Here is a 22,148-nt window from a genome sequence, read left to right on the forward strand (position 1 = left end):
ATTTTTTAAAAAAATCTATTATTTAATTTTATTTATTAAAATATATTTAAATTTATATATTGTGCTTCACGTGTCATTGTTTTCTAGACCTGCCCCTGACTTTAGGTGTATATGATTGAAAAAATTAAGATTAATAATTATAATTTTTTAATCATCTTCCTCATCATTTTAAACCTTGAACTTGAACTGATTGTTACTATGGTTTCAGAATACTCAAAATAATATGTTGCTTACACGAGAGTTCTAGTGATGGAATTTTATAGTTTCACTTATATATTGTTCATCGCAATCTAGTAACTCTTTTTAGTGTTGTTGGAACGTTTTCTTCTTATTTTCAGTCATTTTGTATTTTTCTAATGAGATTTTTAGTTTTTAGTCAATAATGATAAATCCAGTTTCCGAGCAACTGCCTTCAACAACAACAAATGTTGTTACTGATTCAACTAGATATCAAGCTGATCAGTATGAGAATCCGTATTATCTTCATGATAGTGGCAATCCTGGTCTTGTTCCTATTTCAGATAGGTTGACTACGACATCGTAATTTCATTCTAGAGACTATCAGTAATGTATGCAACAAAATGAGATTCATTGATGACACAATTCCTTGACCTTCTCTTGCTCATAGACATTATGGAGTTTAGTTTAGGTGTGATGATATCGTAGAAACTTGGTTGATAAACTCTGTTTCAAAGAAAATGCTTATATTAATTTTTAATAGCATTCACCAATCTCAAAGATTTATCTGTACATATTGTGTGAAGAGTTGACATATTTTTCAAAATTGTTCTAAGTTACATGGTTTCCCTTTTTAGCTGTAAAACTAATTGTTTGAATATGGTCACAAGAATCAGTATCACTCAAAGGCTCAACAAAAACAATCACATCTTTCATAAATGCAGATTGCTCATCCTACTGCAGCTTGACAAGCCAATGTGATTGCTAATGTTCACTATAATATTGGATCATCGAAGTATATGTACTTTAGATTCTAATATTGGATATATAAGCCAAAGCTTATATATCAACTAAATCTTTTCTCATTCTTTACCTGGTAATGATTTAGATTCTGGTATACATCTTCATCACATGGTACTACATCATTAACTTCGGGTCCATCTCGGAGATTTTGGAGCTACAGACAGTTTAATAAAGTTTTCAAAAGTTTGGAGACCTGAATTTTTTTTTTTTTTTTACAAATTTGGGGTATATAATATTTTTATCCTAAAATTTTGGGGGCCTGAAGCGAATGTTTCATCTGTCTTGGTCCATGACCAACTCTGTTCGGGTATTAGCTTTGTGTATATTGATAGGCCTAAACGACATATGAAGCGTCACATGTATCTTTTAGAGTATCATTGTATTTTACTTACTTTATTTCTTTCTCTCTAACAAGTATTCCTTCTTAGCATAAAACACATTATCCAAGTTTATGTCATTTTCTATGACCATCTCAATACCATTTTACATCTTCTACCTTTTTTATACAATTAAAACTGAACTAAAAGGGTTTTGAGAAGCTATGGCATATTAAAAATGTATAACCCTGTGAATATGGAATTTGATGCTATTGATCAAAATAAAACTTGAGATATTGAATTTATGCTTCCTAGAAAGAATGTCATTGGTTGTAAGTAGGTATTCACTATGATATGCAAAGCTGATAGAATTGTTGAGAATCTGTTTCACAATAAAACCAGAAGTGACTTTGGTGATGTTTATGTACTTTCGAGGAGGTATTTTCACTATCCACGACCTTGTCCATATGTTCTACAATTTGAGTGGTTGAAGGAAGTGGAATATGGGAATCAGAAGTTTATAGGAGTTTGGTTTCAAAAGGAAAGATCAAAACAAGATCAAGGAAGCATTAACTTTTGTTGATCCTTTCAAAGTCAAGCTATCGGAGGGAGACTGAACAAGGATCCACTGCCTTGTGTCTTGTCTGATCTTGTAGAGCGTGTTTAGTATACACTGGTTAAGGTTTTGCACCTGTTCAAGTGATCTAGGATTATCCAATTCATCAAGAACTGATGTAGTGATGGTTTTTTAATTCAGTTTTGGTCTGTCAGCGTTTTTACTCTTATCTTTCATGTCTGCTTTGAAAACGGCGGATTCAGCGCAAGTTGGAGGTTTTCTAATAGCGATGGAGGCTTAGTTGGTGGTGGAGTGAAGCTTAGGCCAATCCACGCGCCGGGTCCAAACCGGTGAAACCGTCTGGATTCATTTGGTTCTTCTTTACTTTGCACTTCTCTATTTCTTTTTAGGTTTCTTTTATCTAGTCAGAATCTCTGTCATGTTTAGGTGGTAGTTTTTCCATATCCTCTCTGTGTGTTCTTCGGTTTCGGCTAAAATAATAATACTTTTCCTACTTGTGTTTATTGGTGTTTCGGTTTGGCAATAATTGCAGTGGATGTGAGGACTTCTTTGGTACTTGGTTCTGGCGGGTTTTTTTGGGTGGCGGGCAGCTCTGTTTTTGTCCTTCCATTTTGTTGTAGACTACGATTTTATGTAATTTTTTGTTTGGGTTAACAGTTTCGGGATGTTTTCTATTTGGTTTTATTATTCCTATTTTATTTTAATTTTTTTAATTTTCTGTTTTTTTACCAGTTGTATATATTAATAAAAATATTAGGATATAAAGACTTAAATCGAAAGAAAGTATAAGTAAACGAGCTGAAGGTTAAGCCTGAAAATATGAAAGACAAGGTCCTATAATGCAAAGATGAGCTTAAAATGTTCCAAATCAAGAACATGATAGGTAATTGTTGTTTGTTTGGGTGTTGTGGCTTTTGTTTTCATCTAACACATCATATACTTCACAAGTATTATTATTTTTCTTATGCGAAAGTAAACAATTTACAGTAAAACTCCTATAAATTAATAATGTTAGAACTACATCAGAACTATAATTTTTATTAATTTAAAGAGATTATTAATTTATCGATATACTAATTGAACCAAAAACTTAATTTAAAACTATAAAATTATATTATTTTATAGAAATTTTTAGTATAAATTAATTTATAAATTATTAATTTAAAGAGGTTATATTGTATATAGAGATTATTAGTCTTGTTCCCATTGAACAAAATATAATTAGACGGTTTAGTCAACGGTTTGGCGTTCACATGATTTTTGTTGAAGTCGGTGTATTGGTTACGTTAATATCTAAATTGTGTATACTCGTTCCATTAAGACATGGATTGAATCAAATCAGTCGTAGTGTATTTTCTTAATTGTTAGGGTAAATACTATTTTTGTATATAAGATTTTCCCAACGGACAAAATTGAGGTTAGCGTGTCGGAATGACGTCGAAAACGAAGTCCTGTAATAAATGCAAAATAAAAGGGTAGTTTGGGGATCATACGTTCTGAATTAATCGTTATATATTATATGTTTAGTTGAAAGCTAATGAAAGTTAAGTAATTCATTAATTCAGACCAAATCCCAGCGAGGTGGAAGAGACGAGGGAAGCACGAAAAGAGAAAATAAACTTAGAAAAAAAGAAATAATCAAACAATAATACTCAAAAATATTTTTTTCCAGAAACGCGTTTAGATTTGCAGCCTCCTCCTCCTCCTCCTCCTGCTCCTTCTTCGTCTTTTGCTCGTCTTCTCCACCAAATCTGAGTGTCTTCTTCAAGTTCTTTGCTCCGGAGGTGTTCTTATTTTCGTAGATTTCAGACGTTTACTGCTCATTTGATTCAATCTAGATCCAGATTCTGTATCTGAAGACTCTTATCTACGAAACGAAATGGTAAGATCTCATTGTGATCAAATCCAGTTTAATTCGGGGGAAATTAGTAATTTAGGGGATTGATTTAGTTTGACTTGAGACGAATCCTGATTTAATTTCTTGTTTCTAAGAGTTTATAGTTTTGGATGATGGCTTTGAGCTGCAATTAGATTCCTCATTTGTAGATGATGATAGTTTTGTATGAATTTAGAGATTTGACTTCAACTATGACCGGTCTGTTTTTGAGTTTGACGCTTGGTCTAAATCTTGTTTTGAATCTTCATAAGCTTCATTACCACAACACTTTGATTTTTCTTACATTACATTTTACGGTTTTGATCAGCCATTAAAATTTAAAGTCATTGGGGTTACTTGTACTTTTATAAGAAGTTGTGGTCACCATAAAGGAGCTTAAGAGAGCTCAAGAAGTGTTTTGTTTTTTAGTTCTCTTACCAGCGAGAGGATCTTGCTTTCTTCTATCGTTTTTTCTATTTACTCTCTGCGGTCTTCTTTCTTGATAACTTTGGAAGTTAACTGTATGAAGTTGTGAATATGACTTTAGATGTGCTTGCTTACAGTTTCTTAGTGAGAACTATGCCTTTTGACTCTCTTTGTTTGTACAGGCTGGTAACTTCAATCCTTCAGTTGGGTCGTGTGTGTGGGTGGAGGACCCTGATGAAGCCTGGATTGATGGTGAAGTTGTAGAGGTTAATGGCCAAGAGATCAAAGTGCTTTGCACTTCAGGGAAACATGTATGCGTCCTTCTCATGTGAATTAGAAACAAAAGAAAACTCTCTTTTTTTCTCATGTAAAAACAGTTTTTCTTATTTTCTATATTTTTGTTTGAAAAAATTCAGGTTGTTACAAAAGTCTCTAATGTTTATCCGAAAGATACGGAAGCGCCAGCATCTGGAGTGGACGATATGACAAGACTTGCTTATTTGCATGAACCCGGAGTTCTACAGAATCTGCATTCAAGATATGATATAAATGAGATTTATGTAAGTAAATTCTTTTTGGTTTTGAATACATATGTGGCCTATATACGTTTGGACTAAACTTTCAACTACTTCCAGACTTATACAGGAAGCATACTGATTGCTGTTAATCCGTTTAGAAGACTCCCCCATCTTTACAGTAGCCATATGATGGCACAGTATAAAGGAGCTGCTTTAGGGGAGCTGAGTCCACATCCATTCGCCGTCGCAGATGCTGCATATAGGTAAATTTATACACACTGGTAAAACATGTTGCTTCTTATACTTGTATGTAATTTTCCATGCTTTATTTGTTTTGTGTAATGCAGACAGATGATTAATGATGGAGTCAGTCAGTCTATTCTGGTTAGTGGAGAAAGTGGTGCTGGTAAAACTGAAAGCACCAAGTTGCTAATGAGATATCTTGCTTATATGGGAGGGAGAGCTGCTGCTGAGGGTAGGAGTGTTGAACAGAAAGTGTTGGAGGTGAGAAAATAGCATCTTATATTATATTATATATATATATATAAGTATATGTTCAGTCAAATCCTATTTTTAGAAAAGTGAAGAAATAACTAACACTTCAGCGGATGGTCAAATGTTAATTTTCGGCTGAGTTTGCTTGAGCAACCAAGAGATAACAGATAACTGAAACTTCAGAAAAGTAGTGCTAGTAGTCACCCACTTTAATTCAAGCTGTATAGCAAGTAGCTATATGCTTTGTTACTTATGCAGATGATGTTGATGTTCCTTTTTTCTATTGCTTTGGTCTGTTTCTCACAAGCTTCTTAATTGTATCTTTTATTCAGTCCAATCCTGTGCTAGAAGCTTTCGGAAATGCAAAGACTGTCAGGAACAACAATTCGAGGTAACAAAGTTTTCTTGTACTATATCACATTCTTTTATCTTTTATTGTTGTGGTTTTTCTTGAAAGCTTTTGAATCTCACTATTTTGGGTGTTTGTTAACTCGTGTATTTACGTACTTTATAGTCGTTTTGGTAAGTTCGTGGAGATTCAGTTTGACGAAAAGGGAAGGATATCAGGAGCTGCCATAAGAACTTATTTGTTGGAAAGATCACGTGTTTGTCAGCTCTCTGATCCTGAAAGAAACTATCACTGTTTCTACATGCTTTGTGCTGCTCCAAAAGAAGTAAGTTTGTAACTCACTTAGGAGGAGTATGTAATACTGAAAGTACTTGGTGATACATCTTGTTTTCTAAAACCATCTATCTTTTCTACTATCAGGATGTGCAGAGATACAAGCTTGGCGAACCAAAGACATATCACTATCTCAATCAGTCTAAATGCCTAGAGGTGGATAGTATAAATGATGCGGAGGAATACCATGCCACTAAACGGGCTATGGAAGTGGTTGGGATCAGTACTGAGGAGCAGGTAGCAATCAATCACACAACTCCATCACTCAGATTTTAACCAAAGCTGTTATATTGTGTTTGTAAACAAATTCAATACTTTGCTGATATCTCGTTACAGGATGCGATTTTCAGCGTTGTGGCTGCCATTCTCCATCTCGGGAATATCGAGTTTGCTAAGGGAGCAGAGATTGATTCATCGATTCCCAAAGATGAAAAATCATTGTTTCACCTAAAAACTGCAGCTGAGCTTCTCAGGTATATGCCCTCAACTAACAAAGCGAGTATTGGTCGTTTTGTTTTATGTTCTGTTTAGGTGTCCTTACTCATATCAGTCTTACTTTCCAGCTGCGATGAAAAGTTACTTGAGGATTCACTATGCAAGCGTATCATGGTAACTCGTGATGAAACCATCACAAAAACGCTTGATCCAGAAGCTGCTACTCTTAGTAGAGATGCTTTGGCTAAAGTCATGTACTCGCGGTTGTTTGACTGGTGGGTTTATCGATGAAGATATTCATAGCTGCTTGTCCTTATTTTAATAAATAAATTTCGAAGATGATTTGCCATCATTGTTCTTTACTTATCCTTTATGGTCTTTGCAGGCTTGTTGACAAGATTAATACCTCAATTGGTCAAGATCCTCACTCGAAGTACTTGATTGGTGTTCTCGATATTTATGGATTCGAGAGTTTCAAGACAAACAGGTGCTTAAGTGGTATGCTTGTTGTTTCGTGATTGCTTAGATAGGTCTCTTCAAAAAATGTGGATCTATCTCTGATACCTCCCTTGTTCTCCACAATATATGGGTCTGACCAGTTTGATAGTCAAGCTAGTGTTTGTTTCTAACATGGACTACTGGGATTTTATACTACCCATCGATTGTATGCTTGTGAGGTTATCCGACTAACTTTGGGAGAATAGTGCTATATATACATGCAAGATTAACTTCATTGTTTGATTGCTAAATAATTATGCATGACTGTTTTGTGTTGTTTTCCTAATACTTACAAGCGCAAGCTTTATTGCAGTTTTGAGCAATTTTGCATCAATCTGACCAATGAAAAACTTCAGCAGCATTTTAATCAGGTTTGCTCAGAACGAGCTCTTTTACTTTTTGGTTATTAGCCTTTTTCATATTCTGATGCGCCCATGGTTCTGAGGTGTGTAACTTCTATTCGTGCAGCATGTCTTTAAGATGGAGCAAGAAGAATATAAGAAGGAGGAAATCAACTGGAGCTATATAGAGTTCGTAGACAATCAAGATATCTTAGACCTAATAGAAAAGGTATCTGTCTGAATATTTATGCTCACTGTTCAGTGGAGATATTCTCCTTTTGCCAGTTATCTTGCTCAGACTCAATATTATAATCTCCTTTCATCAATTTCTCATGCTTGGTGTTTGTTTCCTTTTGTTTTTGTGTTTTCAGAAACCTGGAGGTATTATTGCTCTGCTAGATGAAGCTTGGTTAGTAGAAATTCTAACTGTGATTCTATACCCTTCTCACTCTTTCCTTTGCTACCAGTTTACTTAAAAATTTGGTTTGTTTTTGAGCAATATAGCTGAAGTGATACTTTTGCCTTGCAGCATGTTTCCGAGGTCAACGCATGAAACTTTTGCACAGAAACTATATCAGACCTTCAAAAACCACAAGCGCTTTGCCAAACCAAAATTGGCTCGTAGTGACTTCACAATTTGTCATTACGCTGGTGATGTAAGCAGCTCTTGCTTTTATTGGTTCACCATGATTGTTAAAAACGTTCCAAAAATACAAGTATTTGTTCTGTGGTTATATGGTTTAGTAACCATTGGGTTATTATTCCAGGTCACTTATCAGACGGATCTTTTTCTGGACAAGAACAAAGATTACGTTATTGCTGAGCATCAAGCGTTGTTAAATTCTTCTAGTTGTTCCTTTGTAGCAAGTTTGTTCCCACCAATGACTGACGATTCCAACAAATCAAAGTTCTCATCTATAGGTACCCGTTTCAAGGTGAGTCTGATTCTGGTTTCCAACTTTCAAGTTTGTTCTATAAAAAGTTTGGTCGGTTAATTTCCTTTTTATGCTTGTTTTCAGCAACAATTGGTATCGTTGCTCGAGATTCTCAATACCACGGAGCCACACTATATTCGCTGTATCAAACCAAATAACCTTCTGAAGCCCGGAATCTTTGAGAACGAAAACATTTTACAGCAATTACGTTGTGGGGTACGGATGACATTCTCCGTCAGTTCAGAAATTTTTTCTGTTTTTCTGTTTCCCAAAGAAGTTTGTTGTTTGTGTTCATGACTTCAGGGAGTGATGGAGGCTATCAGGATTAGTTGTGCTGGCTATCCTACCAGGAAACATTTCGATGAATTCTTGGACAGATTTGGTATTCTTGCTCCAGAAGTGTTGGTCAAGAAGTAAGATTGTACCCTTCTCCTAGTATTTTCTTGCGTGAGTGATTATATCCATTTGAAATGTCTAACTGAGTTCTTGCACAATAGCTCTGATGACCCTGATGCCTGCAAGAAGCTTCTGGCGAAAGTGGGACTTGAAGGTTATCAGGTAAGTGCCTCATCAAAGCTTTCTGCATTGCCACTACTACCTGTGTGATGAGCAACATTTATAGATTGACATTTACTTTTGTAGATTGGCAAGACAAAGGTGTTTCTGAGAGCTGGACAAATGGCAGACTTGGATACCCGAAGGACTGAGGTCTTGGGAAGATCAGCAAGCATTATCCAGAGAAAAGTTCGGTCGTATCTTGCTAAAAAAAGTTTCATCCTTCTGCGTAATGCTGCTAAGCAAATTCAATCAGTTTGCAGAGGTATTTTAAACTTTCTACAGAACGTGTCTATGTTCTTGGACTAAATGATTGAGTCTTTCTTTCTTTAAATTAGTTTCTGGACTAACTTGCAAACCTATGTGTCTCCCTGGTTGTCAGGTTATCTTGCTAGAAGTGTATATGAAGGCATGCGCAGGGAAGCTGCTGCTTTAAGAATCCAGAGAGACTTGCGTATGTTTCTGGCTAGGAAGGCTTACTCAGAGCTATTTTCTGCTGCTGTGTCGGTCCAAGCTGGTATGCGTGGTATGGTTGCCCGTAACGAACTGTGTTTCAGAAGGCAGACCAAAGCAGCAACAATAATTCAGGTATGCTTATATCAAAACTGCAGAACTGTGGTACCATTTGAGGTTCAACTGCTCATAGAACACCAATAAACATAACAAGATTTGTCTCCTTCCAAGAAATCCATGTTTATAATTGAACAGTTGTTCTGGTCGGTCATTGATCGTGGTAATGTTCATTGTTATTGTAGACTTGGTGCCGTGGATACTTGGCCCGTCTACATTACAGAAAACTAAAGAAAGCAACAATCACGACACAATGTGCATGGAGATCAAAAATTGCTCGTGGAGAACTTCGGAAGCTTAAGATGGTGAGATGTGGTTTCTTTCTTTGTCTAGTTTTGTTCCATGCTCTCTTGTTTCAGAGGTTCACGTATGAAGATATTGCTTACCATGAAATTGGCATAATTGTTTTAATTTGTTTTACCCAATAGGCTGCTCGAGAAACTGGAGCACTTCAAGAAGCCAAGAACAAGCTAGAGAAGCAAGTTGAAGAGCTGACATGGAGATTGCAGTTGGAAAAACGGATGAGGGTGAGATTGCTGTCTGAAGAACCACATTTTTTTCCTTTTGATTGTGCGTTATAGAAAATTTGTTGAGATTTTTTTTTTTAATTCTCTTTCAACGCTGCAGACTGACCTGGAAGAGGCCAAGAAACAAGAAAGTGCAAAAGCGCAGTCTTCTTTGGAGGAATTGGAACTTAGGTGCAAAGAAACTGAGGCATTGCTTATTAAAGAGCGTGAAGCTGCCAAGAAAGTTTCAGAGATTGCCCCTATTATTAAAGAGGTTCCAGTGGTTGATAATGAACTAATGGAGAAGATTACTAATGAAAATGAAAAGCTGAAGGTTTGTGAGAATGTTGAAACTTGTAATTTACATACTGGAGTGCATATGAGAATATGCTGAAAAACGATGTTTCATTTACAGGAGATGGTGAGTTCACTGGAAATGAAAATTGACGAGACAGAAAAGAAACTTCAAGAGACAACCAAGATTAGCCAGGATAGACTGAAGCAAGCATTGGAGGCTGAATCTAAACTAGTGAAGTTGACGACTGCAATGCAAAAGTACCCATTGCAATAATCTTATCTTCAGGAGTGGCATTGTTGACAGCTCTTGTGTTAATTTCTTATTTGTCTTGACATTTCATCTGCAGGCTTGAAGAGAAAATCTTAGACATGGAAGCTGAGAAAAAAGTTATGCGTCAGCAAACAATAGCAAGCACTCCTGTGAGGACTGCTCTTGGACATCCTCCAACTGCACCTATTAAGGTAGAAAGCTCTATAATATGCTCTTTGAGCTGCCTTCTTACCGGACATAACCTTTTCCTCATCGTGTTTGTAGAATTTGGAAAACGGCCACCATACAAACTTGGAAAGCGAGTTCAATGTATGGTTCCTCCAACCAGCTCTCAATCACCTGTTACTCATCATGCTGTTTGTTTACATTTTCCCCTTGGTTTTTATTAATCTGTAAAGTCTGCATTGTTTGTAGGAAACCGAGTTTACAACACCAATTGATGGCAGTGCTGGGAAATCTGCTGCAGAACGTCAAATTGTATGTTGGCCAATCACATCATAGTAATTCTTGTTATAGCTGTGGGTGACTAGTTCTGATAGCTTGATTTGTACTGATCACTGCAGATGGATGTCGATTCTCTCATTGACTGTGTAAAAGACAACATTGGTTTCAGTGATAATGGGAAACCTGTGGCCGCCTTTACGATATACAAGTGTCTTCTTCACTGGAAGTGTTTCGAATCTGAGAAGACCAATGTGTTTGATCGTCTGATTCAGATGATTGGTTCCGCCATTGAGGTAATTGGGAGTGCATTACGTGACATTGTGTGCTATGTGGGATTTTACTTAAACTGGGAAGTTTCAACTGTTCTGCTAATATTTTCAGAACGAAGATGACAATAGTCACTTGGCGTATTGGTTGACAAGTACATCAGCGCTATTATTTTTGCTTGAAAAAAGTCTTAAAACCGGTGGCAGTGGAGCAACACAAAGCAAGAAGCCAGCTGCTTCAACTTCTTTGTTTGGAAGGATGGCCATGGTTAGTATTACAAATTTTGTTGACTTAACATGGCTTGTACTCTCAATACCAGACACTTACTATGGTCTCTCTGTCTTGTTCATCAGAGCTTCCGCTCGTCACCCGCTTCAGGCAACCTAGCTGCTGCAGCTGAAGCCGCTGCTAACGCTGTGATCCGTCCGGTGGAGGCGAAGTACCCGGCTCTGCTTTTTAAGCAACAGCTTGCAGCTTATGTTGAGAAAATGTTTGGGATGGTTAGAGATAACTTGAAGAAAGAGTTGTCGACTTTACTTTCTTTATGCATTCAGGTTTCTTGCTTGCTTTTATTTTATCCTAATGCTGTAATGGTTATGTTCTTTGCACTTTGACTATAACTTTTGTTTGTCCAATTGAAAACTTCAGGCACCAAGAAGTTCTAAAGGAGGGATGTTGAGATCTGGTAGATCATTTGGAAAAGATTCTCCGGCAGTTCACTGGCAAAGCATTATCGACGGTCTCAATTCGCTTCTTGTCACATTAAAAGAAAATCATGTAAGGAAAAAAATGATATGAATTTCTATTGGAACCGTACTGTGTGTGCCCTCACTCCATTATATCAATTCTCATATGTTAAATGAAATGTCCAGGTTCCTTTAGTACTCATCCAGAAGATATACTCTCAAACTTTCTCTTTCATCAACGTACAACTTTTCAACAGGTAAGTATAGTTTTTTCCTCACATAATGTAAAACTGTTCACTTTGGTCTCCATTACACAGACATCTCAGGCTTTTGTTTTATATCTTACAGCCTTCTTCTGCGTAAAGAGTGCTGTACATTCAGCAATGGAGAATTTGTAAAATCCGGGCTTGCCGAGCTAGAGCTGTGGTGTTGCCAAGCCAAAGAAGTAGAGTTCCTGACTCATAATTCTCTTACAAAAGAATAATTACTTTTCATATTGTTCTATCGGTTATAATTTTATTGCTCTGATTTGCAGTATGCTGGACCGTCTTGGGAAGAACTTAAACAAATCAGACAAGCCGTTGGATTCCTGGTATGTTCTTCGCACCAACTTATGTCTGTCCATAAGGGAAAATGTTTTTTTTTTAATTCTTTCTTGAGACCCATTAGTTCCTTTAAACGACAAGGGTAACATTACTTTCTTCTTCCTTTTTCACCTGCAGGTTATACACCAGAAGTACAGAATCTCATACGATGAAATAGCACACGATCTTTGCCCGGTAAGCCTCTGATGTCTGTTCGTAGAAAACATACCTGATGCACATTTATATTGCCTGACATTGTCTTCGTTATTCGCATCTCTCCGTGCGTTACAGGGCCTCAGTGTCCAGCAGCTTTACCGTATTTGCACATTATACTGGGACGATAGCTATAACACCCGAAGCGTCTCTCAAGAAGTACTTAGAAACAATATTTTTTATATAAAAATATAAAGTTTCTTGTTTAAGTTTTGAACCTTGGTAGATGCTGAACAAAATTTAAAATTTCTCTTGCAGGTTATATCGAGTATGCGGGCACTCATGACAGAGGAATCCAATGATGCAGACAGTGATTCCTTCTTATTGGATGATGATTCCAGGTAAAATTTTATTTTGAAAGCATAGACCTAAAAGGAGTTTCAAGGTTATAAGGGTTCCAAATGATCTAAGATCCATCATTCAAGTCTGAAATACAGCTAACTGTTCTAGTACTTGTGCAGCATTCCATTCTCAATCGAAGATATTTCAAGTTCGATGCAAGAGAAGGACTTTGTAGGAATCAAACCAGCAGAAGAGCTTCTTGAGAATCCGGCTTTTGTATTCTTGCACTAAGACGCTCATGAAAGTTGAGAAGCTCAGATACTAAAACCTTCTTGTCCTCTGTGGTTTTTGTTTTAGTCATGTGAGGTGGAGCGAAGGGGGCCTCCCTGAACCAAGACGGAAAGATAGGTAAAAGTGTAAATTTCTTTGTTGTGGGGTTGTTTTGAACGTATACATCTGTTTTTCTCAACTATTCATTCATTTATTATTTTTGACCTCAGATTTGTTTCATTATTCAAAGTTTTAGACCTGACGATTATATGTTGCAAAGATTAAGATCCCTATGTTGTTTTGTTGTACAAAGTTATCAGAACATTACGCGCTATTTTATCATGACTTATGAAATGGATATTGTTATCTACAGTTTGCGTCTTCCTGACCATCTTCCAATTTGGATTATCTTAAAAGTACAGACTTGAATGAATACTGAATCGTAGTCATTAGAACTATTATACAAATATATGACAAGAGAAATTCATTTTCAGTTTAAAATCAATAACTCAACCAGAGAAAATAAAATCAACCGTAAAAGATAATGATTAATGACCATTGTATCAGAGATCGCTAGGAATGAAATTAATATTAGATGATGTGGTTTCGGGCTTCGCCCGAACCTCTTATAAGTGTTCAAAAAGAAAATAGTAGTCAAAAAGAAAATAGTAGTCATTAACAAATCCAATCCAACCATGTTTATCGTGTCTTCCTTTTGTTATAGAAGGTGAAAAAGAGACTTTGCATTGTATTACCTCTCACACGACAAATGTTGGTCCAAACGATTTCAAGTCTATATATCTTGGCTAATTCTAGATAGTTGAGGTTTTCATTCTTTTTTTTTTGTCAAGAGGTTTTCATTTTATTGGTTCATGTCAGGATCAAGAAGTTTTTTCGACTAAAGAATCAAACCAAGAAGTTGTGGAAGCTTTGTTTGTCCACATAATTTTACCCTGTCATTTCAATATAAAATACAATATAGCATCTAAAACCATTTAAATCAAATTAATTGATTCAAAATAAGAATTTCAATTATATATATTGAATTTTATATACATTTTTGGAGGAAAAGAATTAAACAAAAATTCAAAATTAACTTTATCATCCATAGTAGTATCTGCCCTAATATTTTTTGCCCAACAAAAGCTTTATTAATTCTACAAGGATTTTGAATCCGAAAACTGATTTAATGGAACCGAATTAACATAAACCATATTAGAATACTGATTTCGAACACCACAATGAAAGTTTTAGATCATCTTCATCCTTATTCCATATTTTACATTATTTATAGAGTAAATGGAATAAAATACAGAGTGGGATGGAGATGTCTTTAACTATTGTATTTTATCTTTAAAATATGTTTGATTACAAAGTGAAAAAAAAAATCTTTCGTTTTTTTTTTGAAAAATTTATTAATTAGTGTTGTAGCTTGGTGGTCATAGGCTTAGTTATTTGTTCGAAAAAACTCTTTCGTTACATAGTTAGAATTCTCATCAATTGAGAATAGTCTATTACAAACATCACGTCTGCTGTATGTAAGGTTTACATGCATCACGCTGGTAAAATCAGAACTTCACATTCAAGATAAAAATGATACTTTTCAGGTTTTCATGGTCACCATTGCTGAACTTTCTTATGCAATAGTTTGATACGAATATTTCGATTTAACTGATAAATCATCAATCATGATAAGATCTTTCAGCCAACCATTTATATAAGATTAGGTCAAAGAAAATATTTATGTAAAAGAAAAAAAATCCTAAAAACTAACAAAATTAAAATCACACGGAACCTAAAACTTCCTTATGTTAGTTTCATTAGTGGGTCAACCTAGCTCAATCCATTCTCATGGTTTTGAATTTGATGGTATACCACTTATTAACACGGCTTAGTAGCCTTAGTTATTTTTCTCTCTTTTTCTTGACCCAAATGTATCACAACTTACGAACATAATTTCTTCAGTGCCAAAAAAAAGACCGGATATAGTTTCTTACTTTTTTGGTAAAAAATTCTTACTTGGTTTTTCATTAGATATTATATTTAAGGAAAATTAGAAAAATGGGACCCTTTGAACTTTTCTTTGTCCATTTAGGATTTTTCATATTTTGGTAATTTTAGACATGTTTTACCCTTGTTTTATAGAAAAAATAGTAAACTTAATCTTAAAAATGTAAAAAAATATAAAAACTATTAGAAACATAAGTATGACAATATATATGTTTATTTTTTTATAAAAAAAATATAATCATATTTTATTTTAACTTCTAGCTACGGTTAGAATACGCATTCTGGTGATATAATTGATCTAGAAAACGGATACTAAAATTTTAGAAAGGTATATCCGAGCTATATAACCTAAACTATCCTTTCTTGTATATTCTAATGAAGATAGATTTGCTTATGTTATAATCAAGCAAGATGTCTTAATGTACCTACAGCTTTATTACGATATATAGCTACTACTCATTGGTATACCTAACCTATATTATGTGTTATAACATGTTCTACCTTTTATCTTATGTGGTGCTGGAGGAAGAATATGTTTCTCTCCTATTCTTCTGTGCTATGCGTGGGGTAGGATACATATTCTAACAAATCCGAAAAATATGGAAGCTTCTTTTTCGGTATCTAAACTAAATCGGGAGTAATCAATTAATCAGGGAGTTAATTTAGGGTTTTATATAAATATAAGGGTTATATATTTAAATACGTTCAATGATAATGCGATGAATGCGTGGCCTAGTTGTTGCAGTTAACTTGTTACTCTATCTTAACCCGGGTTCGAATCGTCCTATGTCATGTTTTTGCCCAATTTTTTGAGGAATTAGGTTAAATGAAATAGTAAATGACAGAATTGTCCTCGTCTTCTACCTTCTTTCTACGAATCTGCAGCCGTTTTTTTCTTTTTTTTCGTGATTTCGGTGTTGTTTCATGCTAATCTTGCAAGTTTTGGTCTTAATAACACAAATCTTTAATTTAACACATGATATCAACGAACGCTTAATGGTATTAAAGGAAATTCCTCTGTCTTAAGACGAAGCCAATTCCTCCGAATCCTCAATTAACTATCTCCAGCATTTAAAAAAACACAAAAACAGAAAAACGTGATCAAAGGAAGGGGATGATATGGTCGTGAATGCTATTTGTTGGTTGGTAACAAAAAAAGTGAAGAGAGAGAGAGAGACAAAGTAGAGAAAGTGATGATCGCAAATAATTGCCATGGAAACGTTCGTTAATGGAAGGGAAGACTAATCTCATACGAACGATTTCAGTGTTGCTTCATGCTAATTTTTTTGGATTTTTTCTGTTTTTTTTTAATAAAAATGCAAATAATTATAAAATATTAAGATTAATTAGGTTTGAAGGGTATAATGGTTTTAAAGAAAATATAAATCCTAGTTACCTAAATAATCTTCTACAAATCTTATCATGACAAATCTAAGTTGAAAGTGTCTCATTTTTCTAATTTTCTCTTATATTTATTGACCTAATAAATTTTGAAATAAGAAAAGACTCAGACTTATTATTAAGTGGAGATATAATCAACATATAAACCCATATATATCTATATAGATACCCAAAAACAATACTCCCTATATTCCTAAATACAAGATGTTTAGAATATTTTTTTGTTGCAATATGTAAGATGTTCTCATATTTCTAGACAACTTTAACTTTATCAAAAATTGTGTAACCAATCAAATTTAATAGTTCTATTTTTGTAGTTGGTCAGATAGTTTTTAATTTATAACTTTAATAATATTTTTTAAATAAAAAGTAATTTTCTTAATAAATGTGTTTTACCTAAAACATCTTATATTTAGAAACGGAAGGAGTATAACTTAGTTTCGTACATTAAATAGATTGAATATGAAATGTGTTGGTATCTTAATTCTGTTTTATTACTACTCGACTAAAAGGTCCCATATTATTTTTAAACATCAAATTTCAAAATGCATCAGTTCTGAAAGAAATATTAATATTACTATCTTCAAATTACGTTCTATAACCTACCAAAATTCTTTTATGCATGTATCGTAAAAGATATAATAAACATTGTTTATACACCTTCATTTAATTTTGTTAAAAGATTAGATAAAAACAACAACAATGAGTATGAAAAAGAAAAGAGTATGAATGTATGATGCCATGTTAGTTTAGTGACTATAAACTTTGACTGAGCCACTCAATTTAAGAATCTTAACTTTGACCAGCTACAAACATTAACCATCTTTAACGGTCCAATATTCTTTTTTTATTATTGTCCTATGGTTTCATGTAACCGGATTCTTATAATCTTTTTTTGGTCAAAACCGGATTCTTATAATCTAATCTTCATCATTGTTTTAAATCGAAATCCATGTGCCTCATGTGTTTTCTGCTTCTCTCGTAATTCCATATTGCTAAACTACTAAGACAAATTATTTCTTGATGAAGTTATTGTTTAACTAATAGATACCATTATATTCTTGCTAAATCTTTGATTAACCAAAACAGTTTATTCGCAACATGTAGTCAAAATGAGCGTCTTATATTCAAATATTTTGTCATGTTCTCAAAGATTATGATTCCCTCTTAAAAATAATAAACGAGTATTTTACCAAAAATAACGAGTAATTTTAAATTCTGAAATCCAAGAAAGTTGTAATTATATAAATTGAATTATAAGTACTCTAAAAGTTGTATATGCAGGTATATTTATATTTCTCACTAATTAAGTCAGATAATTCACCTTAATTTTTGAGAAATGATAGATACACTATGCGTCTCAATATGGATATTTATGTACATATATTGTAATATGTGTCATCTAAATAAGAAACAAGTTTGACTTGTTTAAAACACAAAGAAAGAAACAAGTTTGACTTTCTTCTTGAGGGAATCTGAGTAGTAATTTAAGAAAATTGAAAGATAGATCATGGCACATGCATTGATCTTGTTCTAGATTGTTTAATCCAATCAAATTTTATAGAAAATGTATAAATTCCTAAAATCTATCAGCATAAGTTTTATACTGGATAACAAATGTAATATTTTATTTAAATTAACTGAGATAGTACTCAGACCAGCCTTTTGGGTTTATCAACGACTTTACGTCAGACGCGTGACCTTCTCTCCTAATATAATTTGCTGGTTAAGGTTAATTTATATATATATATCTCTATATACATTTAATATGACTATATAATTGTTTTTGCATGCAGATTAATACTACGTTTAAGAGATATACGTGCATGCATATAGATGAACTGGCCACGTATAAATTTTCATATCCTCACAAGGACATTTTTTGGGTAAATTTCTCTCAAGGACTTGAGTGTCCATAATTGTGTTTTTCTTCACCAGGATTTATTCAATATTTTTAATTCGGTGTAAAAACTTGAATTTTTAGATTTATCAACTTAGAACCGGTTAATAATCTTAAACATTGGCGGAGTTGGCGCAATTTTATCAAGTTCAATGTTGTATAATTCAACACTACAAAAAAGAACACTTTGAATTTGGTTTATTAGTGAACAAAAAATGAAACAAAATGTTCTCTTACCGGATCTTATGGTTGATTCCCTCATTGATGAAACAACGCGAACTTGGAAATCACATACTCTTCAGGAGATAATGGAACCCGAGGATGTTAAAATTGTAGAGAGTATACCTTTAAGTAGGATACCAAATAATGATCGAGATGGCTGGCACTTTACAAAAAATGGCAAATATACGGTAAAATCAGGATACCAAGTGGAGCGAACATATCCTGATATAGAAAGAGGGACGGTAGAATTCGGACCTACGGTAACTGCTCTTAAAGCTAATTGTTGGAAAGTGCGCTGTCCGCCCAAGATGAAGCACTTTCTATGGCAAGTTTTATCGGGATGTATTGCAGTGAAGAAAAGTCTAAAGGCAAGGGGTATTAAAGGAGATATACGATGTGACAGATGTGGAGCAGAAGAAGAGTCTATAAATCATGTTTTCTTTGAATGCCCACCGGCAATCCAGGTGTGGGCACTATCAATGATCCCAACGCATCCAGATCACTTTCCAGGACAATCTTTATTTGTGAATATGGATTATTTATTTTGGAGGGTTAAACCAACATTAGAGGAGCACCATTATGCGTGGATACTTTGGTATTTATGGAAAGGACGGAATAGTAAGGTATTTAGTAATTTGGACACGGACCCACAAGAGACTCTCCGCCGAGCTATGACTGAATCTTTGCTCTGGAAGGAAGCTCAACAGGAGATTGCTCAGCCCCAGAATCAGGTTACAGAAACGACTGGAGCAGTACTACCGACTAGAGCGGGACGATGGTGCTTCACGGATGGATCATGGAAAGCAGAGGATACTTTTTCAGGACACGGATGGTACAGTACTTTGGAGGGTTATGAAGGTTTACTGGGAGCTAGGAATACGAGGGCTAGTCAATCTCCATTACATGCCGAAGTTGAAGCCCTTATTTGGGCGATGGAGTGCATGAGGAATTTACGGCAATATAACGTTACATTTGCAACGGATTGTTCTCAATTGGTGAAGATGGTTTCGGAACCAGAAGAATGGCCGGCGTTTGCGAGTTACTTAGAAGACATCAAGAGTCTGAAGAGAAGTTTCAACAGCTCAGAGATTATCCATATACCACGGACGCAGAACAAAAAGGCGGATAGCTTAGCACGCAGTGTGAGGCAACAAACGTCGTTTACTGTCCATATGGATACAGAGCACCCAGTTTGGTTTACAGAGTCCACATGAGTCTGTAAAATGGCCGACAAAAAAAAAAAAAAAAAAGTGAACAAAAAAAACAAAAAAAAAAGAATTTGGTTTATTAAGCCACATAAATTTGGTTGAGGCAAGTAATTATGCTCACGTTCATATACACACCATCAGGCCCGGCTTATGGGATGTAGGTGCACCTGCACTGGATCTACATTTTTTACAATTTTTAGTTAAGAGTCTAATTTCTTTGGAAACTTTAGTTGAGTCTAATTTTTTTTCCAAAAAGATTAGAGTTTATTTATCTTACTCGAATAAAAAAATTTGTTCAGGATCCAGTAAAAGTTGACCACTAGGATTATGAATTTGTTCTCATAAACCGATTAGATTTATAATAAGGGGTTTTGCAACAAGAGTAGTCGGCCATCGATCATTTCTTCTTTCAAAATATGCATAATGCTTAAATGTGTTCCATATACCAGCCATTTTAAAAGTAATCTTGTATTGTAAACAAAAGTATCGTTAAGAACGGATGTTTTGTATACTAATTTATTCTCATATTTATTTGTAGAAGCACATTCTGTGGACACTACTAGTCAACAAGTCATTAATGTCTATATGCACATATCGCGTTCCTTGTTGACACAATTTTGGTCAGAGAATTCAGAAACACTGGATTCTTTCAACTACTAATATTCCACAATTATGGAGGATTATTTCTTAGGATAAATATTTTATATGGATATTGTTAAGATTTCTCCTATTATTTTATATTGATCTTATATAATGATAATCAGCTTTTGGGAAGGAGCCATGTGAACCAAAATATATGCATCCCTTGTTAAATTCGATAACATTTTAGGATAATATATATGTAAGAATGTAATCATTGCAAAAGCATTTCAATAATTTGTAATATCTTCAACTACAAAGGGAGCTTTTTAGTGATATGATCATTGAACCTTACCAAAACTTAAGATTACAAAAAAACTTTTGTACTATTCGATTTCTATTGATTATTTTATATACCACCAACCAAACTTAAGTGCCGATGGAAAAAATCTAACCATGGCCGGTTATTGAAATCCAGTCTGATCTAGCTTCATTTTTTTTTCTCATAATCAATTATAAGAATGTATATAACATTTATTGAAAATTGATCTATACCGGCCAACCAAATTCCCAAATCGTTCTTTCTCCTATAATTATTCAGTATGCAAAAAATTATTTACGTCTAATCAATTTAATTTAATGCCCTATAACTTGTCTTGTATAATTTCTTTAAGAAAAATATGAAATGCTGTCATGTCAATATATATAATTCTATGAAATATTAATTAAAAGCAATAATAAGTAAAATATATATATTGTTTTATATTATCAAATTATATTTTATATTTTATATTAAATCTTAACACATTCTTTATGGTACAAGAAGAAGTGCAGCATAAGAATGGATTCTATTTCCAAATATTCAAATGAAGCATAACACATGTTATTATTTGTTACTAAAAGTATATGAAGTTTAACCTGAAACTATAAAATTTGGATCTATTTAAACTAAGGAGTTACATTAATACCTTGAATCGCTAACTGAATTTAATATTTTAAATATTTTCAGAAAACAGACTGAAGCTATAGAAAATCATTAGTTTAACAAATATAAATTATAAATTTTATAAAATTCTATTTCTAAATAACACATGGAAAATTTAGAATGATTAAACCATTTTACTGACTATTCTAGGTTTATGTATCTATCTTATTAAAATCAAAGTACTTGATTTAATTATCGACTCACCTAATTATTTACACTTTATTCCACTGAAATATATCAATTTCTGGGTTTTAGCATTAATTAGTCTTTTCTCATTTAAAACAACTAAAAAAATCCTAATTTACTAACAATACATAAATACATGCACTCTTCTTTTGGATTGATGTATTCTCTATCTTTTGCTACAAACTGTTTTAATTGTAAGGATGTCATTTTTTTGTTTTAAATTTGATGTCTATATCAGAAAATTGTTGTGAAATCCCTGAAATGTGTTCAAGTGATTTTTCATCGGATTTCCTTCCTGATACTTCAACTCAATCAACTTCTTGATCATGTACATATTATTATTTTTGGTCTTCTAATTATAAAATTACTTCAGCTTCAATCACAAAGAATGAACATCTATCTTAGTCTTAATAAGACGCAAAAAATTATCTTCCCACCGCCTTTTTAACCCACATACTAAGCAGTAACATCCAATCATCATCCATTTGATTTTCATGTTTCTTCTCCTAAAATACTGAAATACTGAAACATGGAATTAATTTACAAAGAGCATATCCTCCATCTTGAATTTCCATATATATGATAGTTATCACAACTAAAGCTTTTCATTTATGCTCATATTTTCCAACAT

The 22,148-nt window shown here is 33.9% G+C and overlaps 1 protein-coding gene across 1 annotated transcript; it reads left to right on the forward strand.

The window, feature by feature from the left end:
• Positions 1-3,429: 3,429 nt before the first annotated feature.
• Positions 3,430-13,360, forward strand: LOC108854391 (myosin-6). Its single transcript, XM_018627933.2, is given in 40 exon segments — positions 3,430-3,757; positions 4,360-4,488; positions 4,594-4,737; positions 4,813-4,958; positions 5,043-5,199; positions 5,523-5,581; positions 5,705-5,864; positions 5,960-6,109; positions 6,209-6,345; positions 6,436-6,582; positions 6,693-6,794; positions 7,119-7,176; positions 7,274-7,375; positions 7,518-7,555; positions 7,676-7,802; positions 7,914-8,081; positions 8,166-8,297; positions 8,385-8,494; positions 8,579-8,639; positions 8,724-8,901; positions 9,019-9,224; positions 9,392-9,511; positions 9,635-9,733; positions 9,834-10,046; positions 10,128-10,267; positions 10,357-10,471; positions 10,545-10,589; positions 10,695-10,757; positions 10,844-11,017; positions 11,106-11,258; positions 11,345-11,545; positions 11,640-11,768; positions 11,864-11,934; positions 12,026-12,122; positions 12,213-12,269; positions 12,400-12,456; positions 12,553-12,633; positions 12,733-12,815; positions 12,936-13,020; positions 13,022-13,360. Coding segments are annotated over 40 exon segments (4,557 nt in total). The 5' UTR covers positions 3,430-3,754; the 3' UTR covers positions 13,082-13,360.
• Positions 13,361-22,148: the final 8,788 nt, after the last annotated feature.

Source organism: Raphanus sativus, chromosome 4 (genome assembly GCF_000801105.2).
Source record: "Raphanus sativus cultivar WK10039 chromosome 4, ASM80110v3, whole genome shotgun sequence".
NCBI lineage: Eukaryota > Viridiplantae > Streptophyta > Magnoliopsida > Brassicales > Brassicaceae > Raphanus > Raphanus sativus.